At 50.6% G+C, this 17,063-nt stretch overlaps 1 protein-coding gene across 3 annotated transcripts; it reads left to right on the top strand.

The window, feature by feature from the left end:
• Positions 1-3,307: 3,307 nt before the first annotated feature.
• On the top strand, positions 3,308-16,313 carry KLRG2 (killer cell lectin like receptor G2). 3 transcript variants are annotated; one of them, XR_002125226.1, is made up of 5 exons: positions 3,308-4,214; positions 7,279-7,380; positions 7,787-7,932; positions 12,184-12,623; positions 14,978-15,045. XR_002125226.1 is itself a non-coding variant. In XM_019653234.1 (5 exons), exons 1-5 carry the CDS (start codon positions 3,413-3,415, stop codon positions 15,096-15,098), a joined length of 1,275 nt encoding a protein of 424 aa, XP_019508779.1. In that variant the 5' UTR covers positions 3,308-3,412; the 3' UTR covers positions 15,099-16,313. The 3 variants fall into 3 exon arrangements, 1 of the variants encoding a protein (XP_019508779.1); XR_002125225.1 differs by lacking the exon at positions 14,978-15,045 and adding an exon at positions 14,367-14,451; XM_019653234.1 differs by lacking the exon at positions 12,184-12,623 and adding an exon at positions 14,367-14,470 and having other exon boundaries at positions 14,978-16,313.
• The last annotated feature ends 750 nt before the right edge of the window (positions 16,314-17,063 follow it).

The following is a 17,063-nucleotide window of genomic DNA, read 5'->3' as shown; positions in this document are numbered from 1 at the left end:
TCCTCCACCTCCTGACTCACACTGTCCTCACCTGTAAGTAGGCATTTTAGTGCCTTCCTCACAGTGATTATGAAGAGTAGATAAACATAACAGCCAAATGAAGTATATGAGACTTGACTGGGTCCTTGTTTTAAAAAAATGGGGGACATTTAAATATGGCCTCTTAATGGTTTGTACTTGGGTAGAATACATGTATTTGTAGGAGACACTTGCTGAAGTATTGAAGGGTTGCAGCAGATCTACCGCCCACTCATGTTTCAACAACAACAAAATGACGTTCGCATGGAAATGAAACAAATGTAGTGAAAGGCTAACTGTTGAATCTAGGTGGAAGTTATTCAAGTGTTCACAATTTATTCTTTTTTTAAAAAAATATTTTATTGGAGAATTGGGGGAGGAGAACAGCGCTGGGGAATCGGGGGAAGGGGAACAGACAAATTGCTGTCCTTCTGTTCTTCAGTCTAGTCGTGGAGGACATTGCTTCACTGGCCCGTGTTGGTATTATCATTGCGCTTTTCCCGGGTGAGGCAGATCGGTTGCCGGCCTCTGGACGGCCGCTCACGGCAGCTCTTGGCAGCTCACACTGGCTGCTGACCGCTCACGCTGGCTGCCAGCCACACATGGTAGCCACATATGGCACCCACTGCAGCAGGGGCTGCAGCCTACACCATGGATCGCGACTCACAGCAGCCCAGCTCCAGGTCGAACTGTTGTTCACCATCTTAGCTGTAGAGGGCGGTGTCACTGGACCTCATGTGGGGTCCGAACTGGGGCCCTGATGATCAGAGCTGGTGTCCCAAGCCAGCTCTTAACCAACGTCGGCCCCACAATTTATACTTTACATTTTGCATAATGTTTAATATTTGTCGAATAAAAGTTGGGGGAGAAAAAGAATAAAGACAAGATGTGTCAAACACCCCACACAATGCTCCGTTCGGCAGTATTTATTTCATAAATATTCACTAAGCCACTGGGGGTGACATCAGCTGAGAACCAGAATGGGCGTGCCAGCTACAGTTCTAGGGATACAGCAGTGATTTCCAGAGGGCTACAGACAAACATTAAACAAGACAAACATGTGAGCATGTTGGCCGAAGACAGTGCTGAAGGCTATGAAGACACTCCATGGGTGAGGGATGGGGACTTGGGGGGTGAGAGGACCACACTGGCTTGGGTGCCCCTGAGCCTCTGAGCAGATGGAATGTGAGCTGAGGATGGACCATACCAGGGAACTGACCAGGCAGAACCCCCTCACCCTTCCCTCATCTGTGTGTCCAGGGGCCCTAGGAAGGCCCAAGATGCCAAAGGGAGTGACATCAGCCAAGAGCCAGGGGTGGGCTAGTCTGTTTCCTCTTTGGAGCAGCCAGTCATGGTTAAGTTTATGCTCTTTGCACTCACCCAGATACCATCTGCCTCCCTGAACCAGTGAACTCTGTGGTGCAGGGACAGGAGAGGACGACTGAGGGTGCCTGCTGAGTCACTTCCTGGAAGCAGCTGCTGATCTGAAGCTGGCCTTACAGGGAATCGCAGTGGCCCTTTAACAGGCCCTGAGAATGGCAAAGACACTTCTCGTAACATAATTAGATGTTCAACCTCATTTATAACTAAAAAAAAAAAAAATGCAAGTTGAAATTTTATTATTTTCACCCACCCGATTGGTCAAGACTAAGAGATTGATAATATAGAGTGCTGGTGAGGCTGTGGGGGAACAACGCCCTCTCCTCCGTTATTCATTCGGCCTCTTGTGAGTAATTTGGGTAAGTGTCCATCAGATGTGAAACCGCGAGCACCCTTTGGCTCAGCACTTCCATTTTAATGAATCTATTCTGGAGATATCATCAGAGATGTGATTTTTAAAAACAATGTGCAAGAATGGTCATCGAATTATAATTGTGGGAGAAAGAAGCAAAAGAAAAAAAGAAAAGAAAGAAAGAAAAAAGAATGGTAACTGTGGCATTTGCAGCACTGCAGTAATGACGCCACACAAATGGAAACAACTCAAACGTCTACCAATAGGAGACTGCTTACATAAATTAGGTATAGGCATACATTTAATAGTAAGTGAAGTTTTGGAAATAAAAATATATGTATGTATCATAACTATATATATATATATATATATATATATATATATATATATATATATATATATATATAAGTTTAGAGTATGCATAGAAAAAAGAAAACCAGAATAGTATACACTGAAACACTAATAATGGAAGTCTCTGGGGCATGAAATACGGGGGACTTTTCACTTTCTATAGTATGTATTTCTGTAATATTTACATTTTTGTATCACAAGCAGGTATTGCTGTCGTTAAGTAGAAAAAAAGGACTTTAAAGTGAGAGAGAAGGATGGAAGGAAGGACTGCAGTAGATATTTGTTCTTTTGGCTGGCCAGGATCTGAGCCACCTTGAAACATACGGGTAATTCGCCTGCCTCAGGAGTTCCCACCACAGAAGTTGTAAATGGCTTTCTGATGCCAGGGTCACCGTGGCTCTGCTTTGGAAGGAAGGCACAACGGAGGCTGCTCCAAAACCTCTGTGCTCATCCCCGCCCGACCCCCCGCCAGCCCCAGGGAGCCCGAGGCAGCCCGTGGTTGGACTTGGAGTTGTTGGGTTTGTTTGTTTTTTTCCACTTGCAATCAGGGTGTTAAATGCTATGCTAACTTAAGACAAAAAAGGGAGGTAGGGCTTAAAGGATGCGTCTGGGTTCCATGAAATCCACAGAACTGAACAGGCAAGTTTTAGGAAGGGCGGAAACCAGAGAGACTTCAGGCACCTGAGGAAGAGTTTGTGGGTCTTCTGTCTAGATAGCTACCCTATTGTGAGTTGTGACAACTTCCAGCTCTGCATCTCTCAGATCAAGTCCTAAATTCCTGCCGGGGAGAACCCTGATTGGCCCAGCTGAGTCAGTGATGGTGCATGGTGGGGGTGCAGAGACCACTTGTGTCTGAAGAGCCAGCCCCAGGGCAGGCAGCCAACCGCTCTCCACCCAAGCTGTAACTCTGCAAATCAGCACAGTGGCAGAGGGCTGGGGGTGGAGGAAGAAAGTGTGGGACCAGGGACAAAAAAGAGAAAGAGTCAGGCCGGGCCCTGGGTTCTCCTTCACGCGTCTGCTCCCAGCTCTGTCTTTCGGGGTAACCACCACTCCTCCAAGCCCTTCTGCCCCTCTGTTTCCCCAGTGCCTTGTGAAGGCGGAGCTGGCGGCCTGAAGAGGGGAGGCAAACGGAACCCCAAACACAGCCAATCCTGGCGGGGTCCTTGGGTGGGTGGGGCATGACGGAGAGGGGTGTGACTCGGCAACTACAGCCACTCAGCTAAACGGATCCGGATCAGAGAGACGAAACTGACGCCCTACCTGGGCCCAGGTGAGCTCCACTCTGAATCTCTCGATTGCTCGGCGTCCAGGATGGAAAGGACCGGGACGGTATCCGGAGGAGACCAAGCTGGGGCCGAGTTCCCGATGGAGCCCTTGGAAAACCAGGTCCCGATCCTGGAGCGACTGCAGGTCCCCGCAGAGGAGCGACAACCTGAAATTCCTGAGAGCAGCCCGGCTACCGCCACGCAAGAGGGGACGGGGGCGGGCCAGGACCTCTCGGGCTGGAAGAAGCTGCCCTCGCCGCGCCCCGCAGGCCTGCGGGTCCTGCCGCCCAGCCTTGGCTACGGCGCCTTCCGCCGCCAGACGTCCGCCAGCCCGGAGCTGCCGTCGCGGGGCCGCGCCGCCGCGGAACAGCCCCGGGAAGGCGAGGCTCCGGGGGCCGAGCTGGTGCCCTGGGCTGCCCCGGGGGAGCCGGCGCCCGGAGCCTGGGCGCCCATGGAACTGCAGGTGGACGTGCGCGTGAAGCCGATGGGCACGGCCAGCGGCAGCTGCGCGCCGTCTCCCGCGCCTTCCACGCGCTTCATCACCGTGCCGGTGCCTGAGTCCCCAGCCTTCCCCCGCCACGCCTCCCCCGCGTACCCGCTCCTGCAGCGGACCGCGTCCATGGGCAGCACGTGGGGCCGTGGCGCGCAGCTGCCCGCAGCCCGGGCGGAGCGCGGCCTGGACGCCGAGGGCCCGGCCAGCCCCGCCGAGGGAGGCGCGGAGCCCCCGGGCTCCCCCACGTGCCGCTGCCGCTGCAAGGAGCAGGAGCTGGAAAAGGAGAAGGCCGTGTTACTGCACCGCGTGGAGGTGGACGGCGACAAGAAACTGCACCGGGCGATTAAGCTCATCGGTAAGGGCGCACAGGTCGGGGTCCTCGCAGCCGGAGGCCCCCCAACATCCACCCAGCGCTGGGCCACTGTAGCGGAGGGACTAGGGGGACCCAGACGACCATCCCAATGCCCGACCCCACCTGGCCTCTCACGGGCTTGGAACCAATATAACATTCTGGTCCACGTAATTATAATTCAAATTGTTTGCGATAAAAGAATAAAACCACAATTCTTCCCCCTTCCCGAGAACTTGCACATTCCCTTTTAGTGTGCGCAGCATCTTTGGGAAGTAGAGGTGGAAGGAAGTTCCAGGCGAGGGGAAGTCTTTCAGGGTCACCTGACGGTGGGGGCAGCCCTGTCCCCCGGCAGGAACACAGGTTCCGGACGCCTGCCTGGCTTCAGGCCGGCCGGGACCGCCACTCTCCGCTGGGCAGACCTCTCGCGGGCTCAGGCTGCCTTTCTCTCCATCAAATACTCAGGTACATTTGGCCCCAAATACTCATCCATTCAGCAGCTGCTGCGTGGGGACCAGGGACCAAACTGTGCTACAGTGCGTGAGCGTGTGTGTGAGCGTGTGTGCGTGTGTGTGTGTGTGTGTGTGTGTTTGTGGGAGACGCAGTTGGCAGGAAAAAATGAAAGCCTGAAAAAGACATAAACAACTGAACAATTCTGGACAAGGAACCCAGGAGAGAGTGGTTGGGGAACTTGGGAGCATGGGAAAGCTTCCTGGAGCTAAGCCTTGAAAGTAAGAATTGGGGGTGGTAGAGGCCCCTTCTAGCTAGAAAGCTGCAGGAACAGAGGCCAGGAGAGGCTAGTGGCCTGCCCAGAGAAGAAGAAGCAGCCCGCTAGGCAGGCCCCACATCCCAAGGGCCTATATGCCAGAGGTTCTTAGACATGGGTGGAGGACAGGGACTTAGGGGTAGATTACTTAGGAACTTTTGCAGAGTTTGGTGTGAGCACATTTTATTCCTGATGGTGTATGAGTTTTTCTATAGCTGCTGTAACAAACTGCACAAACTTAGTGGCTTAAAATGGCACAAGTCTATTATCTTACAGTTATGTAGATCAGGAGTCTAACGTGGGCTCCATGGTCTAAAGTCCAGCTGTCAGCAACCCTGTTCTTTTCTGGGGGCTCTGGGAGAGATTCTGTTTCCTTGCCTTTTCTATCTTCTAGGAGCCACCGTGTTCCTTAGCTCATGGCCCGCCTGTAATCAAAGCTGCAATGTCAGGGTGAATCCTTCTCTCACTCATCTCTCCGACTCTCTTGTTCTTCTGCCTCTGTCTTCCATTTTTAAGGACCCATGTGATGACATTGGACCCACACAGAAAATCCTGGGTAATCTCCCCATCTCAAGGCCAACGGATTAGCAATCATAATTCTATCTGGAACTTTAATTCCCCTGTGCCATGTTACTGATCACGGACATCTTAAGATGTGGACATCTTTAGGACATTATTCTGTCCACCTCAATGAGTCTATAGTTTTTTGTTAATAAAAATCAGATGAATAATGAGTCTGTGACTAAAGAGAATGGGATGAGAAGGAAGTGAGGAGCCAGTGGGGAGGTGACATGGTTGGATTTTTATTCTAGAAAGTGAGCTCTGACAGCATTGTGGAGGAAGGATAGGACAGGCATAAGATAGGAGGAGGGCAGGCCCGTTAGGAGATGATAGCTATCATAGTTCAACAAGAGATGATGAAGACTTGGTCTAGGGCAGAGGTGGGAGGGAGGCGGATTCAAGGGGTTGCATTAGTGAGCTGGGCCACTGAACCGATGCAGGTGCGCTAATGGGAGGAGTGGGATAGCTCCGACGTCGTTGCCTAGGGTAACGGTATGATGGACTGTGATCTCTATCCAAGATGGAGAACAAGGGAAGAGGTATGAGAGACATAAGGTGCTTCAGGAAGTTCCCGGGAGAGAGGTCATCTAAAGGAAGAGGAGCCAGCCACAGACCAGGAAAGAACAGTGCAGGTGGTAGGAAGAGGCTCAGGACACCGGGAAGCAGGAAAAGGAGAGATTCTAGAAGAATGTGGTCAACAGCGTCAAATGTCTGTGGAGGCACCAGGGGAGAGGCAGGCTTGGCACCGGACAATTAGGGAGTGCTACCACATTGGAACAGTGCTGGGGGATGAGGCGGGAAACCAGGGGTGTGAAGAAGAATGGGTGGGAGAGCGAGGTGGCAGAACGCACTCCAGGATGCATGCTGACGCTGGGTGCTTTGGGCTTGCTCTCTGGGGTTAAAGAACCTTGGCGTTCCCAGTGCCCAGCGGAGGCTTGGTCTGAGGGTTGCTGCTTGGATGAGGAGCTCTGCAGAGTGGTTTCTTCCTATGGGATCAAGCTGGTTACCTGAACAAGATGGCAAACCAAGGGACAGACTCCATGACCTGCCCAAGCCCACGCAGTAATGCCCTAACCCAGCTGTTTCACAGTCCCCTCCTCATGAACCGGAAAGGGAAGCCACTGTGGAAACGGTTGGGAACATCGCTGCTTTGTCTCCACCCCTGCTTATTTGGGCAAGTGCCTCAAAGACACTGTCCAGCTGTCAGCTGAGGGATCAAAGACTCAGGGAATGTTCTCCACGGCAGCACTTAGCCCAGGGAAGAAATCTGTTTGCAGAGAATCTAAAACTAGGGGGAAAGCCAGATCCTCAGAGGTGCTGGTTAGAGTCACTTCCTCTGGTCCTCAGGGCTGAATTGTGTCCTTATTTCCATGCCCCCATTAGCCCTGGCCCTTGTGCTGCCCACTGTGGCCTTTCTGTTCCCTCTTTGTAGATATCCTCCCCTGGATGCTGAGCCCCTGGCGGCACGGAAAGGGGCAGTTTAGACTTTCACCGAAACTCCCAACACCTGGCACCTCAGTACTTTGTAAATAATTACTAAATTAACGGCCCTAACCGTCTCAAGGCACACATCAGAAATTCTTAGTCCCCAGCCCTCCCTGGGGAGGGCAAGAGGGGGTTGTCCAGCCCACTGGACCGAGGGGGTGAGCGTGGTGCTGGTGTATGAGTCAGTGATTATGAGTTGGGCACGGTGGAGATGGACTCTTTCTAACCTGTCCCCTTGTTGTCCCCTCTCCTCCCCAGGGCTGCCCATGTACGTGAAGTCCCTGCGTTGGGCCCTGGCAATCATGGCCGTGCTCCTGGCGGTGTCTGCGGTCGCCATTGTGGCCTTGGCTTCCAGAACAGGTATGGTGCCTCCTCCCGGGCCCCTCCCCTCCCTGGCTCCACCACCAGGGTGTCTAATCCTTACAGCACCTTTGTGAGAAATAGAAAAAGACATCCCCACTGGGCAGATGCAGAACGAAGCCGTGGCCCTGCTGAGCAAAGATAAGGAAAAAGAGCTGCTTCCTCGTTGGACACAGCTTGTGCTCTGACAAGCAAGCGGGTGCCAGCACCATGGGGGGGCTTTGTGCACTGCACACACTGTACAGCCTTCTGGGGGGCCCTGCCCACCCTGCTCGCCACCCAAAGATTTGCCAACTCCATGCCTCCAGCTTTGCCCCTCAGTCAAGGCAATGGGCAGGTTTTGATTGCTTAACAGACATACTCTTTCCAGTTTACCCCGCAGCTTACCCGTGGTCTCTGCTTGCAGGGGCCAGGTGCCGGCCATGCCCCCAGGGCTGGCTGTGGTCTGGGGAGCACTGCTACTACCTCTCTGCCGAAGCTCAGGCCTGGGAGGCCAGCCAGGCTTTCTGCTCTGCCCACCACGCTACCCTACCCCTGCTGATCCACACCGAGGTGAGAAGGGAGGGTGGGCGGGCAGTCTAGGCGTGTGGATATTACAGATTAGATTGCCAGCCTGGGAAGGCATCAGTAAAGATCTAGTTGCAGAAAAAGTCACCAAGGCCTGGAGAAATAAAGTGACATGCAGGGAGACCAGACTTCAAGTTGCCAAGGTCTTCCATTTACTCTTCATTCTAAGAAGCGGAGGTGGAGCAGGGATGCACGCGTCCAGCCTGGTGGCCACGCAGTTAACAGGGAGCTCAGAAACCTGTCTGTCCTGACAGGTCTGTGGGGGAGACACGTGTACCCTCTAGAAGCTTGTATGGGACAGAAATTACATTTAGTGGTTATGCTAGTCAGGTATTGATTGCTATGACTATGCTGGGGAGCAAGTCACGGCTGGTGTCGGTGACTAAGGCCAGAAACATTTCTTTCTTGATCGTTGGTCTGTGGGGGGAGCTGTTGACGGGCTGATCTTGACGGGCATCTGACAGGCAGCTCAGCGTCAGGGTGCAGATTAGCTGGGCTTGGCTTGAGCCTATGGGTTGGGTTTGCTCCGTGCGTCTCCCACCCTTCTACTTGAGAGAAAGTCTTCGTAAGAAAAATGGCAGAATCAAGCACCACTGAAGACTTCTGTTAATGTTACATCTGCTAACATCCCATTGGCCAAAGCAAATAGCACCGCCAAGTCCAACACTGAAGGAACACGGTAGCATATACTCCATCCCAGGGCAAGGGGAAGAGGAGTGAATATTTGCTGAATAACAATCCAACCAATGGGCTTGAGGACCTATAACCTGGATCTAGCTCTTGGCTTCATATTAACCTAAGCTAGGGCAGGTGCCAAGAATGTATGTTAGCTGTTCTGATATGCATGAAAATACAGCATCCCTTCAGTCAGTGCTTTCATAAATATTCATTGAGCACTTACTCTGTGTTGTTTTGTGTGTGTGTGTGTGGGGGGGGGGAATTCAGTGATGAGCCCCAACAGCCCAGCCTCCACTTTCAGACAGCTAAGAGAGCAGCGAGTGAGGCAGACATTCATCAAGAAATCATAGAAGTAGGTATTTAATTACTGTACTGATCTGTGCTATGAAGGGAAGGTGTGCAGTTCTGAGAGTATATGACAGGAGGCTGTGATCTAGAGGCAACATGGGCCTTTCAAGGAAAAACAATAAAAAGCAAGTAAGGTCTGCAAGACAGGGCCAAGCAGCCATCAGAGGGAACTATGGCCTCTAATAGTTGAGCCTTTTGGTGCTTCTTAGTACAAATTGGTGTGTTTTCTGCTTCCTCCCACTTACCCCTCTCCTTCAAAACCCACTGAGCTCTCTTGTGTCTGATAAGCCAATTACAGTTGTCCAGCTTCCAAAATTTTGTTGACATGTCTCATTTACTATTTTCTCTTCCCATTCTTGTTGTCCTTTCCCCACCCCACCCCCCTTATATTATTATTATTATTATTTTTTTAGCTGAGCCATCCTGCCATCTGTTGGCAGCTCAGCAGCACCTCAGCTCAGGCCGGACTCGAACCGCTGTTGCTCAGAGCTCAAACCTTTGAGCGAGCTCTTAACCAACTGAGCCACTCTGCCGGCCCTTCTTATATTATCTTTTAAGGAAGTTCCCTTCTGTTTCTATTTTGCTGAGAGTTTTAAATGTGAATCAGTTTAGTTTCATTGAATGCTTTTTCTTCTGTACACTGAGATGATAAAATCTTTTTTTGTTTCCTCTTTGAATCTCTTCTTGTAGTGAATTACAGTTGATTGTTTTAGTCTTGGCTAAAGTTTCCTTAGCCATGATGTTTTCTTCCCAAAATACTTCTTCTGGATTTTGCTTGTTAATATTTTACTCAAGGTTTTCGCATGCATGAAATTTTGTTTCTTTGGACTGCCCCTGCCCAGTCCTGAAATAAGGGAATTCTGCTCCATAAAGTGGGGAGGGCAATTTCTGTCTTTTTCTTTTCTCTGGGAGATGTCCTGGGAGTAGATATAAAAATCTGCTGGAGAAAATATTTTACTGTAAACATGGATTATTTTATTACCAGGAATAACGTTTATTTTTCAAAAAACAAAACAAAAAAACATTGGGAAATGAAAAGGATGCACTGTAGACAGAAAAATTACTAAGTCTGTGATCCCAATATGGTAAATATACACATGAAGAAAAAACACTGAAAGGAAATATACTAGTAATAATACCACTGGGAGGCAAGATTCCAAGTGATATTTTTTTCTTTTTTAAAGCTTTTTCAAACTGTTCTAAATGTTCTATAAATAATATTAGCTAGGAGTAGGGGAAAATGCTAGAGGCATGGTAGCCCATAGAGGCAAGAGATGAGTATGTAAGTTTCCACCCAGGGCCTGGGCTGGGCCCTGAATTCTTAACATTGTGAGGTGAGAACAGGCTGGGCAGAGAAACCTTCCCAGGCCCCTGATTCAAACGACCCAGCCTAGTTTCATCTGCAAATTGAATACCAGTGGTGGGTCCTTAGAGAGTGCTTGGAGTTGGGGATTGGGTTTAGGAGGACAAGAATTTAGCAGGCCAGTGTAATTTTTCCATCTCCTGAGACAGACCCACTGAGCACAGCAAATATCATTAGGAAGCCAATGACATAAAGGGTCCCTGTCCTCTAGCTCCTCAGCAGGCCGGTTCAATCCAGAATGACCTTGGACCTGGGTTGAGCAAATGGCCTCCTTCTGGCTGGTGGGTCCTCAAAGGTGGGGCTGGGTTTAACTATCCAAATTGCAAATGGAGTTTGAGATAAAGATTTTTTTAAAAAAACACACATACAGGATCCATCATTTGAAACACAAGTAAATATTCAGAAACTATATCACAGAACCTGGATAAGCTGCTTCTAAAAAAGTTTCCAAAAAGCTCCTTGCAAGAAGACCCAAGATTTGGGTCCTGGGCAGTTAAAATCTGGAATATGATGACTATGAAACTCTGGGGTCCTCCCCAGGTCTGGATGGGGACCAGAAGCTCCAGGAGGTGCCAAGCCGAGGAAGGCGGGGGGAATACAGGCCGGTGAAAGCCAGGCGCCGTGAGCTGGGATGCCGGAGCGCACACAGCTCAGGATAAACACGGCTCAGCCTCCCCGAGGGCTGGTTTTGCTCACAGTTAGCAAAAAGAAGGTTTAAGGGCCACCTGTGCCATCTTCGATTCACATGCCACTGGTTTAATAACAGCTCTGTTTTGTAGGGTGGGGAGGAGAGAAGCTACCTTAAATGTATATATTGACTATAAGCCACACCTTGATTTCAGAAAGATTAAAATGAACGAATATGTGTCATAGCATTAAGAAAATTAAGTAATTCAGAGCATTTAAATATTAAAGCAGGAGTGTTTGAAGACAGAAAGTAGGTGGTTGACGGGGGAGGGGGAATGGGGAGGTAGTGTTTAATGGGTATAGTTTCAGATAGGGAAGACGAAAAATTCGTGAGATGGATGGGGGTGATAGTTGCACAACAATGTGAATGTACTTAATGCCACTGAACTGTACACTTAAAAATGGGTAAAAGTAAATTTTATGATATGTATATTTTACCATATTTTTTTAAAAATAGAAAGTATGAAAGGCAGAGAAAATAATTTACCTGAATTTTAGGATGTAAACTATGAGATTTCAAGTCAATTCTGCTGTAGATCAAAATTTCCCTCCTTACCCTGGTGGGGAGGTTGGAGGTGGACCCAGCTGAAGGTGGTGAGGCCCCACAGTCTCTGTGCCATCATGACAGAGCAGTCCTTCGAGTTGGAAGTTTCTGGAACTTATAACGCTAGGCAATGCTTTTCCCGCACCACAATTTTTGCCAACAGTGCGAACAGGTTCATGGAGTCTGAGCTGCAAGAAAAAGCGGAACTGAGTGGAGTGGGGCTTGCTGGGTGGGGACAGGCCAAGGCTCCAGGCCAAGGCTCCAGTCACCCGGATGCCCAGAAGGGAAGAGGAAGAGGCCACATGGCCTGGGGCTGGGGCAGAAGGAAGGCATTGCATCCAATGAGGTCACATGTGGGGGCAGGGCACAACGCTTTGCATGCCACTCACAGCTGCATTTCCTCAGCAGAGGGGACTTCTACTAATGAGCGTGTATTATGGCTTTATACATACTGGGGGTGCCAAAAAAATGTATACACCTGACTTGTATTCATCGTTTGCTATCGGTATATATTATCACAATTTTAATACCCTTATTTCCTTTCTTAAAATGTGTATACATTTTCCGGCACCCTCTGTATTACCTCAGGCCTCATTACAGACATCCCATTTTACAGAGGACCATGCTGAAGCTCTGAAGGTTGGGTAATCTGCTTGAGGTCACAGAGCTTACAAGTCACGGAACCAGAATTCGAATATGAGGCAGTCTGGCCCCAAAGCTCTCCTCTCTGCAGTGGCAGCCCCGCTCTGAGCCCCGAAAATAGCTCTCAGCCCTGAACTGGCCGCTGATGGCTCCCAGGAGGATGGTGCTGGCCAGGGAAAGTCCCAGATCTGCTGCAGTCACTGCAGCAAGATGCCCGGGGCCGCTCTGCCTGCTGACTCACGTTCCAGGTTCCTTCTCATCCTCTCCAAAGCTGCCTGCCCAGCCCTGCCCGCAGGCCCCAGCCTGTGGCGTGGAGCCAGAGAGGAAATGGCCCGCCCAGGGAGGGCTGAGTGTGTCTTACCTGTTCTGGCCACCACTCCGCTTCCATGTGCAGTCTGATCTTTGGGATCTCAGGTGGGTCGGTTAACAAGGGTAGCCTGGAAGTTGCTTTTGGTTTCACTCCGCTGTTGACTGGCTGGTGCTCCCTGGGGGAGAGGGCATCTCAGGGGCACACCTCTGATTGGCCTGGTGGGCTGGGTGTTACCTGGGGCCCTTGGCGGTTACTGGCAGGAGCACAGTGAGGCAGTTTTGCTGAGCTGGCCTACTGTGTGCTAAGTTCTCATGGTCCATGGTGAATAAGACTGGCCCCTGGTCCTCACCAAGTTCACTAATATAGTTAAGTGATAAGCAAGCAAGCCATTGAACTGCTGCACCCCAAGCTCTAAGCTCTGAGGGTTATGGCAGCACAGGGAAGGGGGCTCACCTTGGAAGGGGGTCAGCACCGTGTCCTTATAGGAAGGGACCTTTACGCTGAGACCTGAAGGATGAATGGGAGTGGCACCAAGGGACAGTCATCACTCCAGTGCTTACTTCTGAATTCCCAGGGTTAAAATACAGAGGTTTCGTCAACGTAATAAACCATTTTCTGGGGAAGAGCTGAGCACGTTTACTTACACCATCCCGCTTCTGATCTTCATTAACATGAATCTGTGCTTCTTGGCTGGTGCAGGCTGCCTTTTTTTCACGTGGCATAATTTTGTATTTACATTTTCTTGCATAGCTACATTTTCTACGTACTTGTCATCTTTAACAGCACCGAATTTTCCATCTTCTTGCTGTCCCACAATTGTCTCATGTTCCCAGTTCCTGAATGTCTGGGTGGTTTCCACATTTTCTTTATAAATGGCACTGTGTTACCTCTGGGTGAACTCCTCTTGTCCCCTTTATGTTATTTGCTTTACTCTTCAAAGTGGAATCACCCATCCGAGAGTGAGAGAAATGGTTACCACTCTTTGTTATGAATATAGCCCCAACTTATGTTCCAGAAAGACTGGACTGGTGTGGACTGGGTCCCTGCATCACACTGTTGAGACGTCTTTTGAATACAATTGAAATGCAATTTAAAAACAAGGTAAAAAAATTTAAATACAATCTTTTGCTTTACTTCATTGTTAAAAACATGAGGTCAAGGACAAATAGAGGAAATAATCATCTCTAATAGCTCTCTTAACATACTTGTTTTGGTTCTTGTTCCCTGCGTCTGCGTCCAATACAGTGATTGTTTTGTCACTTACTGTAACCTTTCACTGACGTACTGCAGGTTTTCATACCTTCCCCATATTGCTCCACGGTCCTCAGGCTTTTTTTTAAATGGCCTTAATAGTATTGTACTGAACTGATCCAAAGTAATTGATGTTCTTGCTGGCAACTGGATTGTTGACCATCTGCTCCCGGGCCACCTCTACAGCCTAACCTACCCCATCCCCTTGTCTCCTGCCCAATTAGGCTGTTTGCTGTTACCTGGATGTGCTTTGTAGACGCCCAGCTTTGCTCATTCATGCCTTCCGGTCTCCTCAGAGCCCCTTCTTCCTCTGTCCACTCAATGTGAATACCCAAAGTGCATTGCTCGGTGGAGCTTGGCATTCATATCCTCTCTCCTTGAGCGCTGAGATGGGATCACCCCCATTTCTGGTCTCCAGTCCTGAGCGCAGTGCCCGGCAACCAGCAACCATCCAACAGAACTTACCAATTCCTAGTGTTTTGGGCAAGTTGGGTTGAGCTGGGTTGCTTCTCTGACCTGGCAAGCTGGGAACTTGCAGAAGCACCGGGTTAGCTGTGCCAGCGTCTGGAGAATGACCAGCTGCTTTTCTCCCTCAGGAATTCCTGAGCACTTACCCAGTAATCAAGTACTCCTGGGTGGGAGCCCGGCGAGGCCCTCAGGGCTGGCACTGGATCGACAGGGCCCCCCTGCCACCCCACCTGTGAGTGTCTTTGGGCCTGGGTGGGGGGCCCCCCCTAACGCACTAGCATAGGTTCCCCATTGTGACCAGAATGACATCACAGCAAGGACCAGAGAAGGGCTGGACACCTCCTCCCCCACTGCTGTCCTGGATCCTCCGTCCCTTCCCAGCTTGTCCCCCAGCTCCACCCCTGGCCTGGGGTGCCTCGGGAGGCCTACGCCACATTCATGCTCAGGGCCTGGTTTCGTTTAGTTCCCATCACCCCATCCCTTGTTTGGGACCCCCAGCACATTGTCATCCTGTTCTACAGACACGGGGTGTGCCGCTCAGAGAGGTTTGATGGTTCTCCCAGCACCACACAGCTGATGAGCCGGAGGCAGCCTAGCCCAGAGCGCTTTCCAGACCCTCGCCCTGTGCCAGGATTCAAACAGTACCCAGGCCAGCAGAGGCAGGCACCCGGGCTGGAGGGGCTGTGATGCCGGGAAGCCCCTGTATCCTGAGGGCCCCACTTTCCCTGTCTTTCCCCAGACTCCCAGAGGAAGATGAGGACCAGCCGGATCTCAACTGTGGGGGCCTGGAGGGGGGCAAGCTCGTGGCTTTGGACTGCGCCTCTTCAAGACCCTGGGCCTGCGCCAAAGGGACCAAGTGACTTGGGTCCCAACCCACCCCGAGCCTGTTGGAGCATGCAACACGCCCCCGCCAGGGGACCAAGTGACTTGGGTCCCGCCCAACCTGAGCCTCTTGGGGCACGCAGCCCCCCCCCCCCCCGGGACCAAGTGAAGAGCTGGGGCAGCATCTTCCCTGTACCCAGGCTTCCATGTCCCCCTGCTCCGTGCTCACGGGGCTCTGCCTGAGTGACCCAGGGAGCCAAGTGGCTTTCTGTGGTCCTGGGGCGGAATGCCGGTTTTGGTCTCCAGGGTCTTAAGAGGATTTGTTTGATGACCTTAGGGTGGTTTTTTAAGCATTTCTGAGCCTTGGTCTCTCCTTCATTAAAATGGCCATATCCCATTTCCTTACCTGTTTCAACTGCACACCCTTTCAGTCCTAGAGGAACAGAATGAATTAGCAGTCACAGGTGAGTCCAACCCAGGTTCTCATCGAGCCTGTGAAATGAGTTTTTCATTGTTTTGTGGCAATGGGGTTTGGCAGCAGCAACGTCATTGCTTTAAATGCCATTTCCAGGCCACTGGGCACATGACCAACATGGCTGACCAGCAGAGTCATGGCAGATGACCCTCCTCCCAGAGGAGGAAGAGGGAGGTTCTGCACTGATGGCCAAGGCTGGGACAATGCAGACGACAGGGCCACCTGGGCGGGGGGCAGCCAAGGGAGCATATCCACCCCCACCCCCCCAACACTTGGTAGGTGCAAGTTGCTACAAAACACAGGGTCCAAGAAAGGCAACTGGAGAAATGTGGGGCGGTTCAAGGCAACTCTTCCATCCGCAGCTGTGGGGACACCAGCCTGGAGATGTCTGTGTTGGGGTTCAGTGAAGGGCCTTCGGGCTAGCGGGTGTGCCACCAGGGTGGGCGAGACGAGCTTGTTTAGTCTCCCCAGCCTGTACAGACCTCGCTGATGCAGGGAACTGGCTGTGCCTACGTCTCACCTTGGGCCAAGCATTCGATACAACTGTCCTATACAAACCAACTTTCCTCTTTAAACTCTGACCATGCATCCAAACTCCCCTTGGAGAAACCCGTATTGGCCCACTGAAAGCAGAAGCTTGTACAGGTTGTACGGGCGTCTGGGAAAAAGGGGTGGAGGGATCTATAGGGCACACCTGACGCAATAAACATCTTACAAACACTGTGGTCTTTCTCGTGGCTTTCTTATTGCAACTAACGCCAGAGCTTGACAACATGCTGGATTCTAACTCACTTCAAAGCCCTTTTCAGCAGACGTCCCAGATGGGAAGTCAGGCTCGTTTAGTATCAAGAACCTTATGGCTCCTCTCAGCTTCAAGGCCAAGTACCATAGGCTTGGGGCTCCTCGGGTCCGGGTGCCACTCAGAATACCTGTGGAGGTGCCAGGATGCAGTGCTGTGGCCTGGAAATCTGGAAGTTCTTTATCTTCACTTGGTGAGGAATGGGGAATAAGAGAGCGAACTTCTGACTTACTACACTAGGAAGCTACTAGAGTTCCTGTCCAAAGCTGGCAAACCAAGAAACAGTAGTATAAGTTTATTATTTACAAATACAGAAACCAATATGAGACTAAAGAGCAAAAATAATTTAAAGCGGTTGCCTTAAAATTAATCGATGGGGACAGAAGTCAGGCTAGTGCTATCTTGGTGAAGGGGCACCCAGTCTAGGGTGCTGGAAGTGGTCTAGGTCTTAATCAGGATGGGGGTGGGTATACACATGGGTAGAAATGCATCAAGCTGTTACACCTAAGATTAAAAACTAAAATGTCTGTCTCCAAGGACAGGAATGAGGTTACAGGGAAACCTTTTTTTTTTTTTAAATTTCTTTCACTAAGGTACGTTCTCACAAGTTTCGGTCTCGCCTTCAGAGCACATCTTTCCCATTCTATAAAACAGAAGCTAGAAAAGTTACACAGCAGGTTGGTCTGCATGGAATTCCTCTGAGTAGTTTTTCTCGTCTCTTTTCCCAGC

This window comes from Hipposideros armiger, unplaced genomic scaffold, assembly GCF_001890085.2.
Source record: "Hipposideros armiger isolate ML-2016 unplaced genomic scaffold, ASM189008v1 scaffold_201, whole genome shotgun sequence".
Taxonomy (NCBI): Eukaryota; Metazoa; Chordata; class Mammalia; order Chiroptera; family Hipposideridae; genus Hipposideros; species Hipposideros armiger.
Note: the sequence above shows the minus strand (reverse complement) of the source record. Positions and strands in the feature narration are given on the sequence as shown.

Bases quoted from the DNA above. Each gene is read 5' to 3' on its own strand.
- KLRG2 (XM_019653234.1), top strand. From the start codon at position 3,413: ATGGAAAGGACCGGGACGGTATCCGGAGGAGACCAAGCTGGGGCCGAG. The intron at 7,933-14,366 runs GTGAGAAGGGAG...TTTCTCCCTCAG, and splicing joins CCCTGCTGATCCACACCGAG to GAATTCCTGAGCACTTACCC. The intron at 14,471-14,977 runs GTGAGTGTCTTT...GTCTTTCCCCAG, and splicing joins GCCCCCCTGCCACCCCACCT to ACTCCCAGAGGAAGATGAGG.